Source organism: Hylobates moloch, unplaced genomic scaffold (genome assembly GCF_009828535.3).
Source record: "Hylobates moloch isolate HMO894 unplaced genomic scaffold, HMol_V3 SCAFFOLD_4, whole genome shotgun sequence".
NCBI classification, from domain to species: Eukaryota; Metazoa; Chordata; class Mammalia; order Primates; family Hylobatidae; genus Hylobates; species Hylobates moloch.
The window spans coordinates 27084037-27106407 of record NW_026652279.1 but is presented as its reverse complement, the minus strand read 5'-3'; the positions used below and the strand labels follow the sequence as shown (position 1 = coordinate 27106407).

At 44.7% G+C, this 22371-nt stretch overlaps 1 protein-coding gene, 1 non-coding gene and 1 pseudogene across 4 annotated transcripts in view; 1 reads left to right on the top strand and 2 right to left on the bottom strand.

The window, feature by feature from the left end:
• Window positions 1-12745, bottom strand: part of LOC116466728 (Fanconi anemia group D2 protein) — a 73464-nt gene extending 60719 nt beyond the window's left edge. For all 3 annotated transcript variants that reach the window (XM_058437253.1, XM_058437254.1, XM_058437255.1), the window contains exons 1-7: window positions 12555-12745; window positions 10454-10564; window positions 5284-5424; window positions 3447-3514; window positions 3185-3288; window positions 2743-2803; window positions 1641-1693 (exon numbers count right to left, since the gene is read on the bottom strand). In XM_058437253.1, coding sequence (XP_058293236.1) covers window positions 1641-1693; window positions 2743-2803; window positions 3185-3288; window positions 3447-3514; window positions 5284-5424; window positions 10454-10517 — 491 coding nt within the window. In that variant the 5' untranslated portion in view covers window positions 10518-10564; window positions 12555-12745. The remainder of the gene's footprint in view (window positions 1-1640; window positions 1694-2742; window positions 2804-3184; window positions 3289-3446; window positions 3515-5283; window positions 5425-10453; window positions 10565-12554) is intronic.
• Window positions 1-21634, top strand: part of LOC116466730 (lipid transferase CIDEC-like) — an 87966-nt pseudogene extending 66332 nt beyond the window's left edge.
• LOC116467635 (U6 spliceosomal RNA) lies at window positions 331-434 on the bottom strand. The gene has a single exon (XR_004247852.1). It is a non-coding gene; the product is annotated as a U6 spliceosomal RNA (small nuclear RNA).
• Window positions 21635-22371: the final 737 nt, after the last annotated feature.

Sequence of the window (22371 nt, the reverse complement as noted above, 5' to 3'; positions counted from 1 at the left end):
CTATTATTGTATCAGGACTCTGAAAAAATTAAAAAGGAGAACATAAAAATGACTATAATCCTGTCATTCCAGAAATGTACACTATTAATATGCATATGTATATGTGTGTGTCTTCTTTTTTAAACAAAATACTGAACTACTTATTGCAAAAACTGCAATTACTTTTGCACCAACCTAATATAAATGCTATGTGTAACCTGGGTTTGTTTTTTTCAATTAATGTATGATATTAACTAGTTCCTTTTACAATCATTAATGTGCACATAATATTTCTATTTTTTGAACATCTCAATTATTTACATTTCTTTTTTTTAAAGAGTAATCTTTTTTCAATATATGGAACACTTCACAAATTTGGGTATCACCCTTGCAAAAGGGCCATGCTAATCTCTGTATTGTTCCAATTTTAGTATATGTGCTGCCAAAGCAAGCACTAAACTAGTATTATTTCATTTTCATTCACAGTTATTATCTTAGGATAAATTAGGAGACATGACATTAGGATTAAAGGGTATGCAAAATTTAAGGTTTTTGACACATACAATCTATTGCTCTTCCGAATCAATGCCTGAACTAATTTATATGCTCACTAGCAATGTACGAGCATGCCTATTCACTACACTCAACAAGGAGACCCTTTGAGAGTAGGAAAAAATGCATTTATTTTACTGTTTAGTAGTTATTATTTACTATTTTGATATAGTGTTTTAAATTTGTGCCTTTGATTGCTAACAAAATTGAATTTTTTAAATATTTGATGTTCTTGTATTTCTTCTTTGTAAACTGTCTGTTCATGACCTTTGTCTACTTTTCTATTAGGCTGTTCATTTCTTTTTTAACACAGTAATTAAAAAAAAAAAACAGGTAGGGCCACATCCCAGTAGTTTGAGTGGCTAAGGCAGGTGGATCACTTGAGTCTGAAAGTTTTGAGACTAGCCTGGGCAACATGGGGAAACCCCAGCTCTACCAAAAAAAAAAAACACGAAAATTAGCTGGACCGGGTGGTGCACACCTGTAGTCCCAGGCACTCATGATGCTGAGGTGTGAGGATCACTTAAGCCTGATAGGTGGAGGCCTCAGTGAGCCATGATCGTACTATGGCACTCCAGCCTGGGCAATAGAGTGAGACCCTGTCTGAACACACACTACAAAATTTAAAAGGTAAAAAAAAGTATTCAGAAAATTCCAACCACTGGCTACCCTCTTTGGAGACAACTACCATTACCAGTATATTGTGTATCCTTCTACTAGGGATTATTCCTGAGCATAAGCAACAGATACTTTAAAAAAAAAAAATTCTGTTTTGAAATACAGACAAGGTCTCACTACATTGCCCAGGCTGGTCTTGAATTCCTGAACTCAAGCAATCCTCCTGCCTCAGCTTCTCAAACTGTTGGGATTACAGGTGTGAGCCACCGCACCAGGCCAATAGTTACTTTTAACAGTAATCCTATCTATTTTTACAAAGTCATGTTAATAGATGAAACTTCAAAGACACTACAGTAAAATTTTAGTAGTCACTTAAGAAACATCATGATAAATATGACTTTCAGAGAAACCAAAAGTTTTCAGAGTAACCTTTTCAGAGAGAACTTAAGTACACCAGGGTACTTTGAACATTCCATAATAATGCCACTTACTTTTCAAAAAAATATTCTGGCAACTTCTCAAATAAAGTTTTGATAATGGCAGGCTAAAAAAGAAGACATAGGGAGTTAGGAGATGATCTCAAAATACACAATAGAAATGTATAATCCCAACTACTTGGGAAGCTGAGGCACGAGAACCTCTTGAACCTGGGGGAGGCAGAGGTTGCAGTGAGCTGAGATTGCACCACTCCACTCCAGCCTGGATGACAGAGGAGACTCTGACTTAAAAAAAAAAAAAAAAAAAAAAAGAAATGTATAATTCTCTTTCCAACTACAGCTCCTGGAATAAACACTTTGCTAAAGTTGATATCTTATTACAAGGATATCCACATGAATATGTCTTCATTTTTAGAATATGCTATTGGAATGCAAAGACTTACTTTGTCTTCTGAAAAACTGAAAATGATTATCAAGGCAAAGTTAAAATAATCAGATAATTAAAATATTATTAAATATGATAACGGTTAATCCACAAAATACAGACTTTAAATCAAGTAAGTTGCAAGGGGAGCTCTCCAGAGGAACAAGGGAGCTCTTAGACTTAAAATAACTAAATTATCTTCAAGATTTCCAGTGAAAAGGAAGAGTTTAAGAGTGTGAAAAGATTAACAATAGGGGAGAAGAGGAAAAATGGAGAATGGGGTGGAGGGAAGTTTTCTGCTCTATATACATTTGTATAACTTGAGATATTTAAATCATATTAATGTATTGTCTACTTAATGTATTAAAAGAGAAGAGGAGGAGGAGAAGGACAAAATTAAGTTACATAAGCATCTAAAAAGCTAAATGGGAGATGATGTAGATATGAATATGATAAAGATTACCAAGTACTCAGAGATACACAGGATGCAGCTTTAAGAACAGGAATCAGATGCAGAGAGAATAAATAGCCAGATGTATTAGGCTAATAAGCACAGTTTTAAAACACAGACATTACCCTACCAAACCCATCACAGCAACAGGGCTGTGCTAAAGCTGTTACAAACCCAAATTCTCCAATTAACCCTACTCTATCCTGTGTTCCCGCTATTTAGACTTGAGCATACACCACAAACCTCATCCATCAAATGTTCACAGAAAAAGTGAGTCTTACCTGCAGTATGTCAATCCCCAGAAGCAGTTTGATAAGACTCTTAGAATAAGATGCACCCATACTGTAAAAAAAAGAAATCTGTTTTCCACTTTGCTTTCCTTGTTTTAATGCTTTTATCATCTTTTCTCAATAAAATTGGTTAAATACATAATCTTTAAAGAGGAACTACCCTGTTAGACAAGAAATACAGAAATGAGCAGATGGCTCTTTGCAAGGGAGAGGTAGAGATTTGAAATTCTGTCAACATAGGTGAAACACATTCTAGAAAACACTGATGTTTAGACTCATAACCACAAGCTTAGGAATTTTAAACTTAAACTCTGTGGAAAAGAGAGCTTACACCAAAAATGAAATTTGAAACAACTGTGCTCTCCCTCCCCAGCCCCATGCAGTTAGCAGAACAGACTGAATTTCAGCAAGATTCCAGGCCTCCTCTCCACACCTGGCTTCCTCATCCTGCAGACGCTCACAAGACAAAAGGCAGTTCCTGAAACTGTCTTCATCCTCAATGTAAGATTCCAGGCCACTAACAAATTCTTCTATTATCTTAAGGAGATTTAAAAAATAAAAAAGAATAAAATTTTTAGTTTAATATTTGCTGTTAAAAATCATTCTAGCCCACTCAACTTTATACCAGTGTCCTTAAATTCCAAATTCTAGAGTTATGCTGGCACAAGCAAAAATACCAGGGGAAAAATACATACTTTGGGATAGGAAGGGTGTCTCCTCAGGGTTTGAAAGAGCTTCTTTTGGAAAGCTATTTGATCCACAGCTATGCAGAAAAAAGAAGAGCTGGTCACCGGTTTCCTACCATAGTTTTCCTTCTCTAAAAACCCAAGTTTCTTGCCTGATGAAACCAATAAAAATATTTTCAACCTAATTTCAGAGCCAAATCTTTTTTTTTTTTGAGACGGAGTTTTGCTCTGTTGCCTAGGCTGGAGTGCAGTGGCGTGATCTCGGCTCACTGGAACCTCCGCCTCCCGGGTTCAAGTGATTCTCCTGCCTCAGCCTCCCAAGTAGCTGGGACTACAGGCGCGTTTTGTTTTTTTTTTTTTAGTAGAGACAGGGTTTCACTGTGTTAGCCAGGATGGTCTCAATCTCCTGACCTCGTGATATACCCTCCTCAGCCTCCCAAGTGCTGGGATTACAGGCATGAGCCACCGTGTCCAGCTCAGAGTCATGGGGTTCTGTCTAAATTCACATAAAAGACTTAGCTTTGGCCGGGCGCGGTGGCTCACGCCTGTAATCCCAGCACTTTGGGAGGCTGAGACAGGTGGATCACAAGGTCAGGAGATTGAGACCATCCTGGCTAACATGGTGAAACTCCGTCTCTACTAAAAATACAAAAAATTAGCCGGGCATGGTGGCGGGCGCCTGTAGTCCCAGCTACTTGGGAAGCTGAGGCAGGAGAATGGCGTGAACCTGGGAGGCGGAGCTCGCAGTGAGCAGAGATCGCGCCACTGCACTCCAGCCTGGGCGACAGAGCGAGGCTCCATCTCAAAAAAAAAAAAAAGACTTAGCTTTGATAGCAGATAGCCACTAAGTGTTCTAAAAAAGACCTGCCATAACCTTAGCAAGATAGAATAATCTGTTCCCCAAAACAGAATCTTAGGCCTGGCGCGGTGGCTCACTCTTGTAATCCCAGCACTTTGGGAGGCCGAGGCAGGCGGATCACGAGGTCAGGAGATCGAGACCATGGTGAAACCCCGTCTCTACTAAAAATACAAAAAAACTAGCCGGGCGTGGTGGCAGGCGCCTGTAGTCCCAGCTATTCGGAGAGGCTGAGGTAGGAGAATGGCGTGAACTCAGGAGGCGGAGCTTGCAGTGAGCCGCGATAGCGCCACTGCACTCCAGCCTGGGTGACAACGCGAGACTCCGTCTCAAAAAAAAAAAAAAAAAAAAAACAGAATCTTATATGGCTTTATAAATTTTCTTCTGAAATTATTCTGACACTGATACAGCTGCTTTCTAGATATTTATTTTTTCATAGGAAAACAAAATAAATAATATACAATATTTTTTCTAATAAAAGGATGAGAAATGCTTTACTTAACACGGAGTAATGAGGACCAAAGACTGTACCATTTTCTTTTTCCTTTTTTTGTTTTTTTGGAAATGGAGTCTCACTCTTTTCACCCAGGCTGGAGTGCAGTGGTGCGATCTTGGCTCACTGCAACTTTTGCCCCCTGGGTTCAAGCAATTCTCCTGACTCATGCGCCCGAGCAGCTGGGACTACAGGCACAAGCCACCATGCCCGGCTAATTTTTTGTAGTTTAGTAGAAACGTGTTACCCAGGCTGGAGGCAAATTCCTGAGCTCAGGCAATCCGCCTGCCTCGAGCCTCCCAAAGTGCTGGGATGATAAACGTGAGCCACCACGCCCGGCCTGACTGTACCATTTTCTATAAAGCAATTTCAACTTTGTCTCAAGATGGATGGCCCTCTCATTTCTAATCTTCATTGCCTCTCCATTTAGAAAACCCATGATTCAGTCCTGAGCTATTTCATTAAACCCAGAGAATAAAATTAGATTAAAATATTACCTAGTTGATTCTGGCTCTCTCCCGTTTTAAGAATAATTCCTGATATCTTAAGAAGCTTTACAAAGATACTGTCATTTTCTTCAACTTCATTAGCAATATGAGATTTCTTCGTCTTTTTGGAAAGTGGTTGCTTCCTGGTTTCTGAAAATAGAAAAATTTTCAAATTAAAACTTAAACCCAGGAATAATAATCCTGAGAGGAAAACTGATATGTCCTTAAAATTTATACTAGGATTGATGCTGTAGTGAAATAAACTATCTTCAGCAATAGTGGCTTCCAAACAAACGAACAAACCAATAGAATTATTTTCACATATTTTCATTTGAAGAATTCAAAATGTGCCATTTCTGGCCAGGCAAGGTGGCTCATGTGGTAATCCCAGCAATTTAGGAGGCCAAGGCAGGAGGATCACTTGAAGCCAGGAGTTCAAGACCAGCCTGGGCAACAAAGTGAGACCCCCCTCCCACAATCTCCCCCGCCCTCCACACACACACACTAGTTAGGTGAGGAGACGCGCACCTGTAGTCCCAGCTACTTCGGAGGCTAAGGCGGAAGAATAACTTGAGCCCAGGAGATTGAGGCTATAGTGAGCTATGATAGTACCACTGCACTCCAGCCTGGGTGACAGAGTGAAATCCCCATCTCTAAAAAAATAAATTCAAACAAACAAGTGCCTAACAAGAATAACCCATGGAAATGTTTTCCACCCAAATACTAAACTAGCTAGTGTCTCTCAAGCTGTTGCCTGCAAACCACTGCACTGGAATCCCTGGGAAGCTTATTAAAATGCATATTCCCAACCGAGCACAGTGGCTCACGCCTGTAATCCCAGCACTTTGGGAGGCCGAGGCAGGCTGATCACCTGAGGTCAGGAGTTCAAGACCAGCCTGGCTAACGTGGTGAAACCCCATCTCTACTAAAAATACAAAATTAGCTGGGTGTGGTGGTGCATGCCTGTAATACCAACTACTTGGGAGGCTGAAGCAGGAGAATCACTTGAACCCGGGAGGCAGAGGTTGCAGTGAGCCCAGATAGTGCCACTGCACTCCTGCCTGGGCAACAGAGTGAGACTCCGTCTCGAAGAAAAAAAAAGGCATATTCCATGACATATACCAGAGTTACTGAGTCAAAATCTTGGGAATGGGACCTAGGAATCCAAATTTTTTACATTCTTCAGATAATAATCCTGATACACACCAAATCTGAGACTCAATGATCTGAATAAAGGGTAGACAGAATGGGGAAGTTTCTCCTGTATCATATCTTTGACTACAATGCTCAGATAGGTTTAATCCCAAGACTTTCAACCCATAAAAAGAAATAAGAAACAAGAAACAGGGCCGGGCGCGGTGGCTCACGCCTGTAATCCCAGCACTTTGGGAGGCTGAGGCGGGGGGATCACGAGGTCAGGAGATCGAGACCATCCTGGCTAACACGGTGAAACCCCGTCTCTACTAAAAATACAAAAAATTGGCCGGGCGCGGTGGCTCACGCTTGTAATCCCAGCACTTTGGGAGGCCGAGGCGGGTGGATCACGAGGTCAGGAGATCGAGACCACGGTGAAACCCCGTCTCTACTAAAAATACAAAAAAATTAGCCGGGCGCGGTGGCGGGCGCCTGTAGTCCCAGCTACTCGGAGAGGCTGAGGCAGGAGAATGGCGTGAACCCAGGAGGCGGAGCTTGCAGTGAGCCGAAATTGCGCCACTGCACTCCAGCCTGGGCGACAGAGCGAGACTCCGTCTCAAAAAAAAAAAAATAAAATAAAAATAAAAATAAAAATAAAAATACAAAAAATTAGCCGGGCGAGGTGGCGGGCGCCTGTAGTCCCAGCTACGTGGGAGGCTGAGGCAGAAGAATGGCGTGAACCCTGGAGGGCGGAGCCTGCAGTGAGCCGAGATCGCGCCACTGCACTCCAGCCTGGGTGAAAGAGTGAGACTCCTTCTCAAAAAAAAAAAAAGAAACAAGAAACAAACAGGTACTTGAAGCCAAGTTTAAAATTTACTCTTCTCCCTTAATGATGCCATTCTGTTTTTTCCTTCTTCAATTCCTCTCCCTCTTTTTTTTTTTTTTTTTGGAGACAGTCTCACTCTGTCGCCCAGGCTAGAGTGCAGTGGTGCAATCTTGGCTCACTGCAAGTTCCGCCTCCCGGGTTCATGCCATTCTCCTGCCTCAGCCTCCCAGTAGTTGGGACTACAGGTGCACGCCACCACGCCCGGCTAATTTTTTGTAGTTTTAGTAGAGATGGGGTTTCACAGTGTTAGCCAAGATGGTCTCAATCTCCTGACCTCATGATCTGCCCGCCTTGGCCACCCAAAGTGCTGGGATTACAGGCGTGAGCCACCACGCCCAGCCTCCTCTCCCTCTTTCTAATAAAGCCTTAATCAGAATGCAACAAAGACCACTACCTTCCTGAATGAAATGTAAAACATAATCAGAATGAAAGATTGTTTGTTCATTACCGACCAAGAGAACCCAAATCCCTTCTAATAAACTTAATTCAGAAGTCTCTTCTCTTTTGGAGAACAGTATTTCCAAAGTATAACATTTACTTTCAGTAATTTCCTGTATTATTCCTCTTCAGTTTCAAATTTTCTACCAATTTATCTATATTCTAATTCTATAATCCCATTACTAATCAACCATTGGAGCTTCACAACTTCCTTTTTTTTTTTTTTTGAGATAAGAGTCTTGCTCTGTTGCCCCGGCTGAAGTGCAGTGGCATGATCTCAGCTCACTGCAACCTCCACTTCCTGGGTTCAAGCAATTCTCCTGCCTCAGCCTCCGGAGTAGCTGAGATTACAGGCGCATGACACTACGCCCAGCTAATTTTTGTATTTTTAGTAGACATGGGGTTTCACTGTGTTGGCCAGGCTGATCTTGAACTCCTAACCTCAGGTGATCTGCCTGCCTTGGCCTCCCAAAGTGCTGGGATTACAGGTGTCAGCCACCGTGCCCGGCCCACAGTTTCCATTTCTAAATCAAGCCTATTCCTTACATGGTTTTGGACTCACAATTTTTATCATTATAATTGCTGTTTAGCCGGGCACGGTGGCTCAAGCCTGTAATTCCAGCACTTTGGGAGGCCGAGGCGGGCGGATCACGAGGTCAGGAGATCGAGACCATCCTGGCTAACACGGTGAAACCCCGTCTCTACTAAAAATACAAAAAATTAGCCAGGCGTGTTGGCGGGCGCCTGTAGTCCCAGCTACTCGGGAGGCTGAGGCAGGAGAATGGCGTGAACCCGGGAGGCGGAGCTTGCAGTGAGCCGAGATCGCGCCACTGCACTCCAGCCTGGGGGACAGAGCAAGACTCCGTCTCAAAAAAAAAAAAATAATTGCTGTTCAGCAAGCATTTTCATCTATTTCGGTTGAATTGACCAAGAATCAGACTTAACTTCCAATAACCTAGTAAGAAATAACTCTTCAATCCACAAGTTAGTAGAAGCTAAGCTATGAGAATGCAAAGGCATTAAGAATGACATAATGAGGCCCGGCATGGTGGCTCACGTCCAAAATCCCAGCACTTTGGGAGGCTGAAGTGGGTGGATTACCGGAGGTCAGGAGTTTGAGACCCGTCTGACTAACACAGTGAAACCCCTTCTCTACTATAAATATAAAAGTTAGCCACGCATGGTGGCATGTACATGTAATCCCAGCTACTTGGGCAGCTGAGCCAGGAGAATTGCTTGAACCCAGGAGGCGGAGGTTGCAGTGAGCCAAGATTGTGCCACTGCACTCCAGACTGGGCAACAAGAGCCAAACTCCATCTCAAAAAAAAAAAAAAAAAAAAAGATATAATGGGCCAGGTGTGGTGGCTCAAGCCTGTAATCCTAGCACTCCGGGAGGCCGAGGTGGATGGATCACTTGAGGTCAGGAGTTCCAGACACCCCCTGGCCAGCATGGTGAAACCCCGTCTCTACTAAAGATACAAAAAAATCAGCCGGGCATGGTGGCTGGCGCCTGTAATCCCGGCTACTCGGGAGACTGAGGCTGGAAAATCGCTTGAACCTGGGAGGTGGAGGTTGCGGTAAGCCGAGATTGTGCCACTGCACTCCAGCCTGGGTGACAGAGTGAGACTCCGTCTCAAACAACAACAACAACAACAAGAATGATATAATGGACTTTGGATACTCGAGAGAAAGTGTGGAAGGGGGGTTAGGGGTTGAAAAAATACACATTGGGTACACTATACACTCTTCAGGTGATAGGTGCACCAAAATTTCAGAAATCACCACTAGAGAACTTATTTATGTAACCGAACACCACCTGTTTCCAAAAAACCTAGTAAAATAAAAACAAACCAACACAAATCGAGATAGAACTGCTTTAATAGAGTAGATGAGAGCAATAAACGAACGATCAACCTCCCCGTCCCCCACTCCCTTTTTGAGACATGGTCTCTCTCACCCTGTCGCCTAGGCTGGAGTGCAGTGGTGCTGTTATTGACTCATTGCACCCTCGACCTCCTGAGCTCAAGTGATCCCCCCACTTCAGCCTCCTCAGTAGCTGGGACCACAGGCACACACCACCACGCCCAGCTAACTAAAAAAATTTTTTGTAGAGATGGAGTCTCACTATGTTACCCAGGCTGGTCTTGAACTCCTAGCTTTAGGTGATCCTCTCACCTCAGTCCCTCAAAGTGCTTGGATTACAGGTGTGAGTGATAGCACCCGGCCATCAACTCATTATATCTGGAACTCTTGGGATCTTTGTCAACTATTTCTCATATGGGCAGAGTCTGCACTGTTTCTTTGCCTCTGGTTTGCTTGCTTTGATATATTTTTCCTTTCACATCACTAACATAGCATGTGTCTAGATCATAATATTTTTTTTTCCAAGAAAGGAAGAAAGACCATAAAGTTTTTTAAGGGTAGAGACTATGTTATGTCTTTGTGTCTCAACACCTAAATGATGTATAGCAGAAAAAGTCTGTAACACTAATTCCTCTTATGGATGTGGAGACTGAGGTCCAGAGGCTGTGGTCATACTCAAAGTTACATGCAGAATTCGAGGCAAAAACTCAGTCCCAAATCTGGTATTTCTCCCTTAATTCTGTGTACTCCATTCATTACACTAAAGATTCTCAGCACTCGAAAAGCAGGAACTTTATATCTCTCACATGCCTCACACATTGCTACAGGAAATAAGGCAACAAATGACTAGATACTTACTGGAGGCATCTTCTGTCAGGCTCTCTTTATCCTCAGATCTTGACAGTCTTCTTTTGGAAACCATTTTGACCAATGTCTTATGCACTTAAGTATATGCACTTAAATTACTTCCTGGAGCAAAATCGGGAAACAGAAGTTAACCCTCTAGAAGATAAATTCTGAGAAGTTAAAGCTATTGTTCAAAGAAAACTGCTCTATCCAAAATCAGAGGGGCTCACATCTCCATATTAATGCTACCTAAATCTAGGTGCTAAGCAAATTTTAACTCTTACATCTAGTCAATACTACCTTCCTTTCAAGTCTTAGTTGCCTCTTTAGGCAGACTACTTCGCTGTTGCTGAAGGATAAAACCCATCGCTCTCCATCTGAGATTCAAGACCCTCCATTATCTATCCCCAATGTACCTGTCCTTTAATTCATTATTTCAATACTATGTTAGGGACTGTGTTAGGTGCTGGGGTTACAACTGTGAACTAGACAGACATGATCCCTGTCCTCAGGGAATTTACAGTATACTAACAAATAGCCTTAATGTACTGAACTACAGTTATGTAAGTGCTATAAAAGTACAGGTTCTATGAGGGCTTACTAGGAAATTTAGTCTAGTTCCTAGTAGGGGTGGTAAAGAGAAGCAAGGACAATTTCTTAGGGACAATCTCCTTGAATTTTTTTTTTTTTTTTTTTTAGTAGAGACAGGGTTTCACCATGTTGGCTAGGCTGGTCTCAAACTCCTGACCTCAAGCGATCCACCCACCTCGGCCTCCCAAAGTGCTGGGATTACAGGTGTGAGCCGCCCGGCCTGAAGAAGTGAGATTTTTTTTTTTTTTTTTTGAGACGGAGTCTTGCTCTGTCGCCCAGGCTGGAGTGCAGTTGTGCCCCCTCGGCTCTCTGCAGGCTCCACCTCCCGGGTTCACGCCATTCTCCTGCCTCAGCTTCCCAAGTAGCTGGGACTACAGGCGCCCGCCACCACGCCCGGCTAATTTTTTGTATTTTTAGTAGAGACGGGGTTTCACCGTGTTACCCAGGATAGTCTTGATCTCATGACCTCGTAATCCGCCCGCCTCGGCCTCCCAAAGTGCCGGGATTACAGGCGTGAGCCAACCGCGCCCGGCCTGAAGAAGTGATTTTTAGGCAGGGACTTGAAGGCTGAAACAGCAGTTAGCCAGTAGAAGAGGTAGGAGAAGAGGAGTCCAGGCAAATAAACACTCATACTGAAACAAGGAGATGTGGAGTTGGAAATGAGACAGCAGAGGTGGGGGAGTGCCTGAATCACATAATCTTGTAAATCAGAACCTTCGTGGTCTCAGTGCCTTTGCACAAAGGTGTTCTTTTCATCTGAAGTGCTCTTATTTGCCTGGAAATTCCTACTCAGATCTAAACATTCAATCGAATGTCATCTTCCTTGAAAAGTGTTCCTCCTATCCCTAAGGGAGTTTGCTACTGCAGCTTCCCTGCTCCACTTTATCTAGGGGCCCTTAGCTTACACTAGACCGGGGCTCTCTGAGAGCAGGAACCCAGTCTCACTTACTCAATGTCCCTAATGCCCAGCATAGTTACCGGCATAAGGAAAATTTCTCAGAATATTCAGAGTGAGAAAACCTCGCAGGGCAGGGGAAATGCTAAAAACTAACAAGAACTGTTTCAAGTGCTTTATATTTAATAATTCATTTATTTCCCACAAAACTTTCTGAGGTGGGTACCATTATTCTTCTCATCATCACGGGTAGAACTGGGATTCTAACTCGGACAGCCTGGCTCCAGCACCTGCGCTCTTCACCACCTATACTTACTCTTCATGATTATAATGACTTCTAATAATGGTTAACATTTACGAGGTACCAGGCGCTGTGCTAAGCTTTTTATTTATCGCCGCTTCGGTTAATACGGATAACCATTATCAGCCATCTTGCAGATGGAAAAACTAAGTCATGTCAGCACGTCCGGCTTCCAGGCACCCGCCTTTAACACGTGCGATACCATCTGGCTTCCAGAAAAGCCCAACAGAAGTGAGATGAGGCCGACTGCCTGGATTAGTTCATCGGGAAGCGGGTGAGGGTAAAAGCCTTTCTCGTTTTCCCATTTTAATGACGCAGAAAGGTACCTGTGGGGATTATCCCATCTCAGGGCAGATGAAGAAGCCAAGGTTCGGGGCGCGGAGCCCCAGAGGAGAACGCCGACCGCGGCCCGGACTTAGAGATTAGGCCGCAGGGGAGCGGGGCCTCGAGAGACTACGACCACTGCTCCACTTACTCACCGAGAAGCCGTCGCCGCCCGTAGTTTTCGACTTTCCCGCCAGGCCCGACGCCGCTCTGACGCCACCGAGGCGCGCCATGACGTGACGCCAACTTTCGCGCCGGAAGTGGAAGGCTGGGCAGCCCAGCTGAAGGCAGTAAGCTGGGTTCACCGCTGCAGCAGAGTTCTGTGCTAGCCGGGCATGGGGGCGAGAGAAGGCCCAGAGGCGACGTCAGAGAGAAGCAACTGCGACCCGGTGAAGAGAAGCTCGCCCATCACCGGCTGGGAGCCAGCTTTCAGTGAAGATGGCAGGGCCAGAACTGTTGCTTGACTCCAACATCTGCCTCTGGGTGGTCTTACCCATCGTTATCACTCTTCGTAGGCATGATCCGTCACTACGTGTCCATCCTGCTGGAGAGCGACAAGAAGCTCACCCAGGAACAAGTATCTGACAGGTCAGCGCCCTCCCTTCCCCAGCCTACCTCACACCGCCATGACCTTGGACAAGAAAGTGCAGGCGTTGTGTCAATTTGCCGAGGTTCACGTCTCGCCCCCACTGGCAAGGTGACCTTACCCGTTACCTCTGTGTTTCACTTTTGTCCTCTGTGAAATGGGGATGATAATAGTACCTGCTCATAGACAGGTGGGAATCAAATTAGATGATGTCTATAAATCCCTTAGCACAGGATCTAGGACGTATTGAGTGTTAAAAACAAACAAAAAACAACGGTGCTGTTAATCCTTTAGGTTAGTCGCCAACCCTCGGTGGGTTACCTATGAACTGTCCCATCCCACCCTTTCGTTGGGAAGAGTGCCCGGTGCTTTGTAGCTTTTAGTATTTGTAACATCCAGTCAGGTGAGTGTGATAATCTGCATTCTACCAAATTACTGTTCCAATGGTTAGCTGAGATGCTAAGTACCAAAGCGCTTTGCAATCTGTAACACTGCTGTTAGACATGTAAGGAATTGTAATTATCATTTCCCTTCCTAGGGTGAAGGCAACTTCCTCACATACTTCATTGCAGTATTTATTTATTTATTTATTTAATTTAACTTAATTTAATTTTTGAGACGGAGTTTCGCTCTTGTTGCACTAGATTAAGTATTTATTATTTTTCCCTTTGCATATTTTATCACTTGAACAGAAACTCTGAGAGCAGGGTCGTGACTTTGTCTTACTCTATACCCCATAGCATGCAGCAGAGTGCAAGGCATATGGTAGGCCATCAAAAAACTTGTTCACAGCCAGGCATGGTGGCTCTCGCCTGTAATCTCAATACTTTGGGAGCCTGAGGCGGGAGAATCGCTTGAGCCCTGGAGTTCAAGACCAGCCTGGGCAACATAATGAGACCACTGTCTCTACAAAAAAATTTAAACATTAGCCAGGTGCAGTGGTGTGTGCCTGTAGTCCCAGCTACTCGGGAGGCTGAGATGGGAGGATTACTTGAGCCCGGGAGATCGAGGCTGAAGTGAGCCATGATCGCACCACTGCATTTGCAGCCTCAATCACTGCATCCTCGACCTCTTTGGTCCAGCCTGGGTGACAAAGCAAGACCCTGTCTCCAGAAAAAAAAACGAAAAAACACTTGTTCAGTCTACGATAATTCAAGACTTTTCCAGGCAGTGTAATCAAAAGAAATTCATCTAGCTCTCCTATATTTACGCTGCTGAATAGTTTTGTAGAAATGGAGTTGAATATCATGACCCTGAGGTATTTCAAGACCCTAAATAAGCAATCTTAAATTATCTTTTATTTTCTAAACACTCAATAGCTGTGTTCTCTGAAGTTTGCAAATTCTACAATAAATTTTTAATTTTGTATTTTTGTTTTTGTGAATATCTAAAAATAAGTCCTTGTATTGTTATAAAGATAAAGCTTTGTAATTTGTAGCTGAAAGACATCTATTTATTTTTTGCAGAGACAGGGTCTCACTATGTTGCCCAGTTGGTCTCAAACTCCTGGGCTCAAGGGATCCTCCCATCTCAGCCTCCCAAAGTGCTGGGATTATAGGTGTGAGCCACTGTACCAGGCCTAAAAGACATTGTCTTATAATAAAACTTTAAACTCAGTACCTCTCAAACCAGAGTTCCACATTCTTAAGAATCTATGTCTTCTCCTTTCCAAAAAGTCAGTAGTATATTCAAGTTTGAGAACCATTTTTTACACACATTCTATCCCCAAACCTAGTCTAATGTATTTTATTCATGTATTTTTCAGCTTTGGTTTAATACCTGTCAGAAATTTTTTTTTTTTTTGAAACATTGTCTCGCTCTGTTGCCGAGACTGAAGCTGGGGAATAAGGTCAGTGATGCTTCTGCCATCCCTATGGAGCCACAGAGCCAGTCTGGGAAGCCCCACTTCATAGCTCCTTGGCTGCCAGGGAAAGAACAAGTGGGCTGGACTCTATGAGGTGGAACTGGACCCCAGGCCGTCTGCTATGGAATCGCTACCCAGAGACTTTATCAGGGTACCTCTTGGCTCCTGGCTTCAGAGTTCATAGTCTAGAATAATATTGTCCAATAAAATATAATGTAAGTTACATTTACCTTTTAATTGTGGTATGGTTTCCTTCCTCTAAAAGTTACCCTCTTAAAGTGTACAATTCAGGGTTTTTTAGTATATTCACAAAGTTGTGCAACCATCACCACTATCGAATACTGCAGTGACTAATAGGCTGGAATGCAGTAGTCATAAGCCTATCATAAGCATAAATAGAGAGTCTTCAAGGGGTTTTAACCATCTGGTTGTCTCGATGCAGGGGACGAGGCACCCACTGTCCCTCTCCCATAAGCCTGCCAAGAAGATTGATGTGGCCCGTGTAAACTTTGACCTGTACAAGCTGAACCCACAGGACTTCATTGGCTGCCTGAACATGAAGGCGACTTTTTATGATACGTACTCCCTTTCCTACGATCTGCACTGCTGTGGGGCCAAACGCATCATGAAGTGAGCAAATTGGGATTTCCTGGGGACAGGGTGGGTACGGGCAATGGGAGAGCCCCTGTCTATTCACATGGACTCAGCTTTCTCAGCACCTGGGTCTGGCTTTGGTGCTGACAAAGCATAGCCTGTATCAGACAACACGGAGCCTGATGGGCTCTCGAAGTGCTGTGGGTGACACTGGCGTGTGCCCAGGGGTGCACGTGTTCCTCCTTGTGGAACCTGGATGCATTTTATTTTTATGACTACTTTCCACTCTAGCAACTACATTTTTTCATTGAAATAGGGAGTTTTCCTAAGTAGTCTTCTAGTCAGTTTTTTTAAAAATGAACATGTGTTGGCCAGGCACAGTGGCTCACGCCTGTAATCCCAGCACTTTGGGAGGCCAAGGTGGGTGGAACAGTTGAGGTCAGGAGTTTGACACCAGCCTGGCCAACATGGCAAAACCCAATCTCTACAAAAATTAGCTGGACATGGCAGTGCATGCCTGTGATCCCAACTACTGAGGAGGCTGAAGCAGGAGAATCGTTTGAACCCAGGAGGTGGAGGTGGCAGTGAGCCGAGATTGTGCCACTGCACTCCAGCCTGGGCGAAACAGCAAGTGTCTTACAAAAAAAAAAAAAAAAGTATGTGTCAAAGATTTAATTGAATTCATTAATTAATGAGAGAACTAGCAAGAAGTTACAATCATTCAAAGGAGAATTCAAAATCCCACACATATATAGGTCCAGTAAGAATGATGAGATAGGCTGGGTGCAGTGGCTCTCACCTGGAATCCCAGCACTTTGGGAGGTCAAGGCAGGAGGATCTCTTGAGCCCAGGAGTTTGAGACCAGCCTGGGCAACATAGACACATGCGCGCGCGCGCGCGCGCGCACACACACACACACACACACACACACACACACACACACACACACACACACACACACACACACACACACACACACACACACACACACACACACCCTGGGCAACATAGACACACACACACACAGTTTGAGACCAGCCTGAGCAACATAGTGAGAGGCGTGCACGCTGAGAGCAGTGGTAGTATGTGCCAATAATCCCAGCTAGGTGGGAGGATTGCTTGAGCCCAGGAGTTTGAGGCTGCAGTGAGATATGACCATACCACTGTGTACTCCAGCCTAGGCAACAGCATGAGGCCTTGTCTCTAAAAAGAAGAAAAAAAGAGATAAATGTATACATACAAAATTGGGTTTTTTCTCCCGTGGGGATGGGAAGGATGAAATAATCTTCCCTCCATAGGACAGAATTAGTTTGTAAGTCTTACAGACCACAGTCATTTGTACCATATAACGAACTTTTCTTAAAACTTACTTTGAAAGCCTAACCAAGTGTCTCAGGAAGCATGAGAATATGTGAGCTTAGAAGCTGCGTGCCGTTATGGTGATGTTTCCCAAATTCGGCCGCTCCAGTGGCGCCCTGGGGCATCCTTACCCATTGGGTCGATGTAGCCAATGAGGCTGAAGTGATTGAATCAGTCCAAAGCCACAAAACTTGCGAGCAGCAGAGCGTGGCTGCTAGTCCATCTTTCTGATAGTCTATTCTTCTCCAGTTCCTTCATTCAGTGTTTCCTGAGTGCCCACTGCGTGCCTGGCCCTATGCTGTAACTACAGATTCAGAGATGAACAGAATATCAGAACAAGTTCCCTGAGGGCACGAATTTCTGTGGCCTTCAGCACCTTGGTAAATGCTGACACATAGTAGTTATTTAAATGATTGTAGAATAAACGAAGACACAGGTGATCTCTGTTCACATGGGGCTTCTGAGAAATCCTGCTCAGGATCCCAAGAGTTCTACCAGATCACATGTAGCTAGAACATATCAGACCTTCTTGCTTTCTTAGTTGATCTCCTGCAGACCCAATCTGCAGATGAGGAAACTGAGGCTGTGTGGGTCTGCTTGCCAGAGACAATGGTGGGTGGCAGGCTTGAGCCTGGTTCTGTGGCTGAGAGTTCCATTTTCCTCTTCAGCTGCTTCTTCCAGGATACTACCATCTCATGCCATCTCTTGACCTCAGACTACCACCAATAGTCTGCATATTTCAAAATTATGAACAAGAAGTTTCAGACCAGCCGGGGGCAGTGGCTCACACCTGTAATTCTAGCACTTTGGGAGGCCGAGGGAGGTGAATCACCTGAGGTCAGGAGTTCAAGACCAGCCTGGGCAACATGGTGAAACCCCATCTTTACTAAAAATACAAAAATTAGCCGGGCGTGGTGACACACTCCTGTAATCCCAGCTACTCAGGAGGCTGAGGCAGGAGAATCACTTGAACCTGGAATGTGAAGGTTGCAGTGAGCCGAGATCACACCATTGCACTCCAGCCTGGGCGACAGAATAAGACTCTGCCTCAAAAAAAAGAAAAAAAAAAAAAGGTTTCAGACCTTAAACTCAGTCCAGTTAGGGGAGGTGGGACACTTAAACCTAAACACAGTCTAGTGACTGGAATCAGTTTAGTGACTTAGTGGTATCACTAGGTTTTTTTTAGTTATAATAAATATGTATAGCATAAAATCTATTGTTTGGACCATTTTAAGTGTACAATTCAGTGCCATTAAGTACATTCACAATGTTGCCCAGCCATCACCACCATCCATTTCCAGACCTCTTGCATCATCTTAACCAGAAACTCTGTCCCCCTGAAGCACTAAGTCTCCATTCCTCCTTCAGACACTGGTAGCCTCCACTCCACTTTCTGTCTTATCAGTTTGCCAATTCTAGTACCATATGGAACTGGAATCAGTCAATACTCATCCTTCGTTTCTGGCTTCCTTGACTTCGGATTTTCAAGGGTCGTTCATATTGCAGTATGGATCAGAATTTCATTCCTTTTTTTTTTTTTTTTTTTTTTTTTTTTGAGATAGAGTCTCGCTCTGTCACCCAGGCTGGAGTGCAGTGGCACGATTTCAGCTAACTACAACCTCTGCCTCCTGGGTTCAAGCAGTTCTCTGCCTCAGCCTCCCGAGTAGCCCGCCACCATGCCCGGCTAATTTTTTTGTAGTTTTTGAGTAGAGACGTGGTTTCACCATCCTGGCCAGGTTGGTCTTGAACTCCTGACCTTGTGATCTGCCCACCTCGGCCTCCCAAAGTGCTGGTATTACAGGCATGAGCCACTGTGCCTGGCCTCAGAATTTTTCTTTTTTTTTTTTTTTTTTTGGGAGTGGGGGTTCATTCTGTCGCCAGGCTGGAGTGCAGTGGCACGATCTCAGCTCACTGCAACCTCCGACTCCCGGTTCAAGCGATTCTCCTGCCTCAGCCTCCCAAGTAGCTGAGATTACAGGTGCATGCCACCACGCCCGGCTAATTTTTGTATTTTTAGTAGAGATGTGGTTTCACTGTTTTGGCCAGGATGGTCTCGATTTCCTGACCTCGTGATCCGCCCGCCTCGTTCTCCCAAAGTGCTGGGATTACAGGCCTGAGCCACCACGCCCGGCCGACCTCAGAATTTCATTCCTTTTTAAGGCTGGTCAGCTAGGTTGTCAGCCTCAGTTCCTTAATTTGAGAAGTGGGTATACTTCTAAGATATAGCCTTGAAAATGTAAAGTATTCTCTTGTGTAGATGTTAATAGTTCTAAGTCTTTCTGCCGCCCACACTCCAGTCAGACCATAAGTTCACTTATTGAATGAATGTTAATAAAAGACTAAAGTTTGAACAACAGCCAGGGAACACTTCTTTGCCTTTTGTTTTCCACTCCCCTATCTCACTTAGGACTAGACACCTCGAGTGACCCTCACATACCCCTTTCAAACAGATTTGGTAAGAATTTGATTAAAATTATCTAGCATTCTTTCTATTTTTTTAGAGACAGCGTCTCCTCTGTCATCTAGGCTACAGTGCAGTGGTGCAATCATGGCTCACTGCAGCCTCAACCTCGTAGGCGCAAGTGATCCTCCTGAGTAGCACAAGTGTGCGCTACCATGCTTGGCTAGTTCTTTAATACTTTTGTAGAGACAAGGTCTCATTAGACCAGGCTGGTCTCAAACTCCTGGCCTCAAGCCATCCTCCTCGGCCTCCCAAAGTGCTGGAATTATAGGCGTGAACCAGGGCACCTAGCCAAAGTTGTCTAGCATTCAACCAGCTGCTCTTGAACCTGCCCCCGCTTCCCCATTTCCCCTACTTTCCAAATATCCAACCCCATGTTAATTGCTTTATGCTATTCAGCCTCATGACCCTGGGTGGCAAGTGCAATCCCATTTTACCCATGAGGGAGCTGAAGCTCAAAACTAGAGCAGTTTGCTGAAGTTCACCCAGCTAATAAGACTGGATTAGGACTTAGACCTGCCTGATTCAGGTTCAGTTCTCAGTACATGCTCATGCCAGGCATGGGTGTCTTCATGTCTAGCACTCTGAACATGAGCTAGACTGCAGGTGACTTAGAAAGGCCTCAGAGTCTAGAACAGAGTGTCTCAAGGGCAGAGCCACATTATGGAGATTAATCTGGCTGGACCAAAGTAGTAGTAGAAAAATAGAAAGCCATATGAAATGAGCTGGGGTTTTGCATGAGAAAGTAGGGAGGTTCCGGGCATCTCAATTAAGGTAGAATTGTAGGTCCTCGCCTTAATCCTGATCCCATCTGCAGCATCTGTTCCTATTTGCACATCGCTCTAGAATTGATGAAATGCTTTTAGTGCTACCACCTCAGTGGTATTCAGATGTTATTAATGAAGAAAACAAACAATGAAACCAATCCCTTCCAGGCCAGCATGGGAATAATGGGTTGTAGGGAGGTATACACTTATGTTTTATTCTTATTTATTTATTTATTTTTGAGACGTTCTGTTGCCCAGGCTCAATCTCGGCTCACTACAACCTCTGTCTCCCGGGTTCAAGCGATTCTCATGCCTCAGCCTCCCAAGTAGCTGAGATTACAGGTGTGTGCCACCACACCTGGCTAATTTTTTTGTATTTTTTAGTAGAGACGGGGTTTCACCATGTTGGCCAGGCTGGTCTCAAACTGCTGACCTCAAGTGATCCGCCCGCCTCAGCCTCCTGAAGTGCTAGGATTACAGGCATGAGCCACTGAGCCCAGCTTCGTTTTGTTGTTGGTAGTGGTTTTGTGTTTTGTTTTTTGTTTTTTATTTTATTATTATTATTATTATTTTTGACAGAGTCTTGCTCTGTCACCCAGGTTGTAGTGCAGTGGCATCACCTCAGCTCACTGCAACCTCCGCCTCCTGGGTTCAAGCGATTTTCCTGCCTCAGGCTCTCAAGTAGCTGGAATTACAGGCGCCCACCAGCAGGTCTAATTTTTGTATTTTTAATAGGGACTGGGTTTTGCCATGTTGGCCACGCTAGTCTCAAACTCCTGATCTCAGGTGACTCACCCACCATGGCCTCCCAAAGTGTTAGGATTACAGGCATGAGCCACTACGCCCAACCTACTTTGTGGTTTTGACTTGCATGCCCTCTCATTCCACCCAGGGAGGCTCTCCGCTGGGCCCTCTTCAGCATGCAAGCCACAGGCCACATGCTGCTTTACCTCCCGTTACCTGCAGCAGCTCCTCGATGCTACGGAGGAAGGGCAGCCCCCCAAGGGAAAGGCCTCATCCCTCATCCCGACCTGTCTGAAGATACTGCAGTGAAAGCCCAAGCCCTAGCTTTCCCCAGTGAAGGACTAGACTAGGGACCCCACGCTCAACTGGTAGTGCCCACAAGCCTGGCAGCTGTAGAGCCGCTAACCTCCCCACACCTCCCTCACCGCACTGGACCCTGAGTTAGGAGGAGGGGCTGGAAACCTGGGGTGGGTTGGCCAAAGGAGAACCTCAGGCTCCTAGCCTGGCCTAGCTCCTTCCTGCCCAAGGTAGCTTAGCCCATCCAGACTGGTCCCGAAGTCTGCCCCTCAGCAATCCGGCCTCGCAGGCTGTACTTTCATGGTGCTCTCTACCTTCTGGCCCCCATCCCAGAACATTCCTGAGTGAATTCTCAAGCACACCAGCATGTGATATTAGGGAATTTGCAATAAATTATTGATGCTGATGTATCTTTGCCTGTGTTCTTTGGGGTGGGGTTCTATCTGGAAGGTTGAAGAGGGCTAAAGGAAGAGCTGAATCTGTTGTCAAACTATTCTCCATAACGTAAGATTACAAATAATAGCAGTTTTTCTACCAAAGGGGAAACAAAAAAAAAAGCTGAGCACAGTGACACGTGCCTGCAGTTCCAGCTACTCAGCAGGCTGTGGTGGGAGCATCCCTTGAGACCAGGAGTTCAAGGCCAGCCCGGGGCACAATAGCAAGAGCCCAGGCTCTTTAAAAAACAAAATTGCAGGCCGGGCACGGTGGCTCACGCTTGTAATCCCAGCACTTTAGGAGGCTGAGGTGGGCAGATCACGAGGTTGGGAGATCAGAGATCGAGACCACAGTGAAACCCTGTCTCTACTAAAAATACAAAAAAAAAAAAAATTAGCCAGGCACGATGGCAGGCGCCTGTAGTCCCAGCTACTCTGAGAGGCTGAGGCAGGAGAATGGTGTGAACCCAGGAGGCGGAGCTTACAGTGAGCCGAGATCGCACCATTGCACTCCAGCCTGCCTGGACGACAGAGCAAGACTCCGTCTCAAAAAAAAAAAAATTGCATTTGATTTTGAAACTAAAGTCGGCTGAATTTGAGGCTCGAGCTGACCATGTAATTGATACCATAAGTAACAATTTCCTAATTAAATTCACCTATCAGAGGAGCTTCAATTGAGCAGGTGGGATTAAGTCACTCTTCTAATTTCTCAG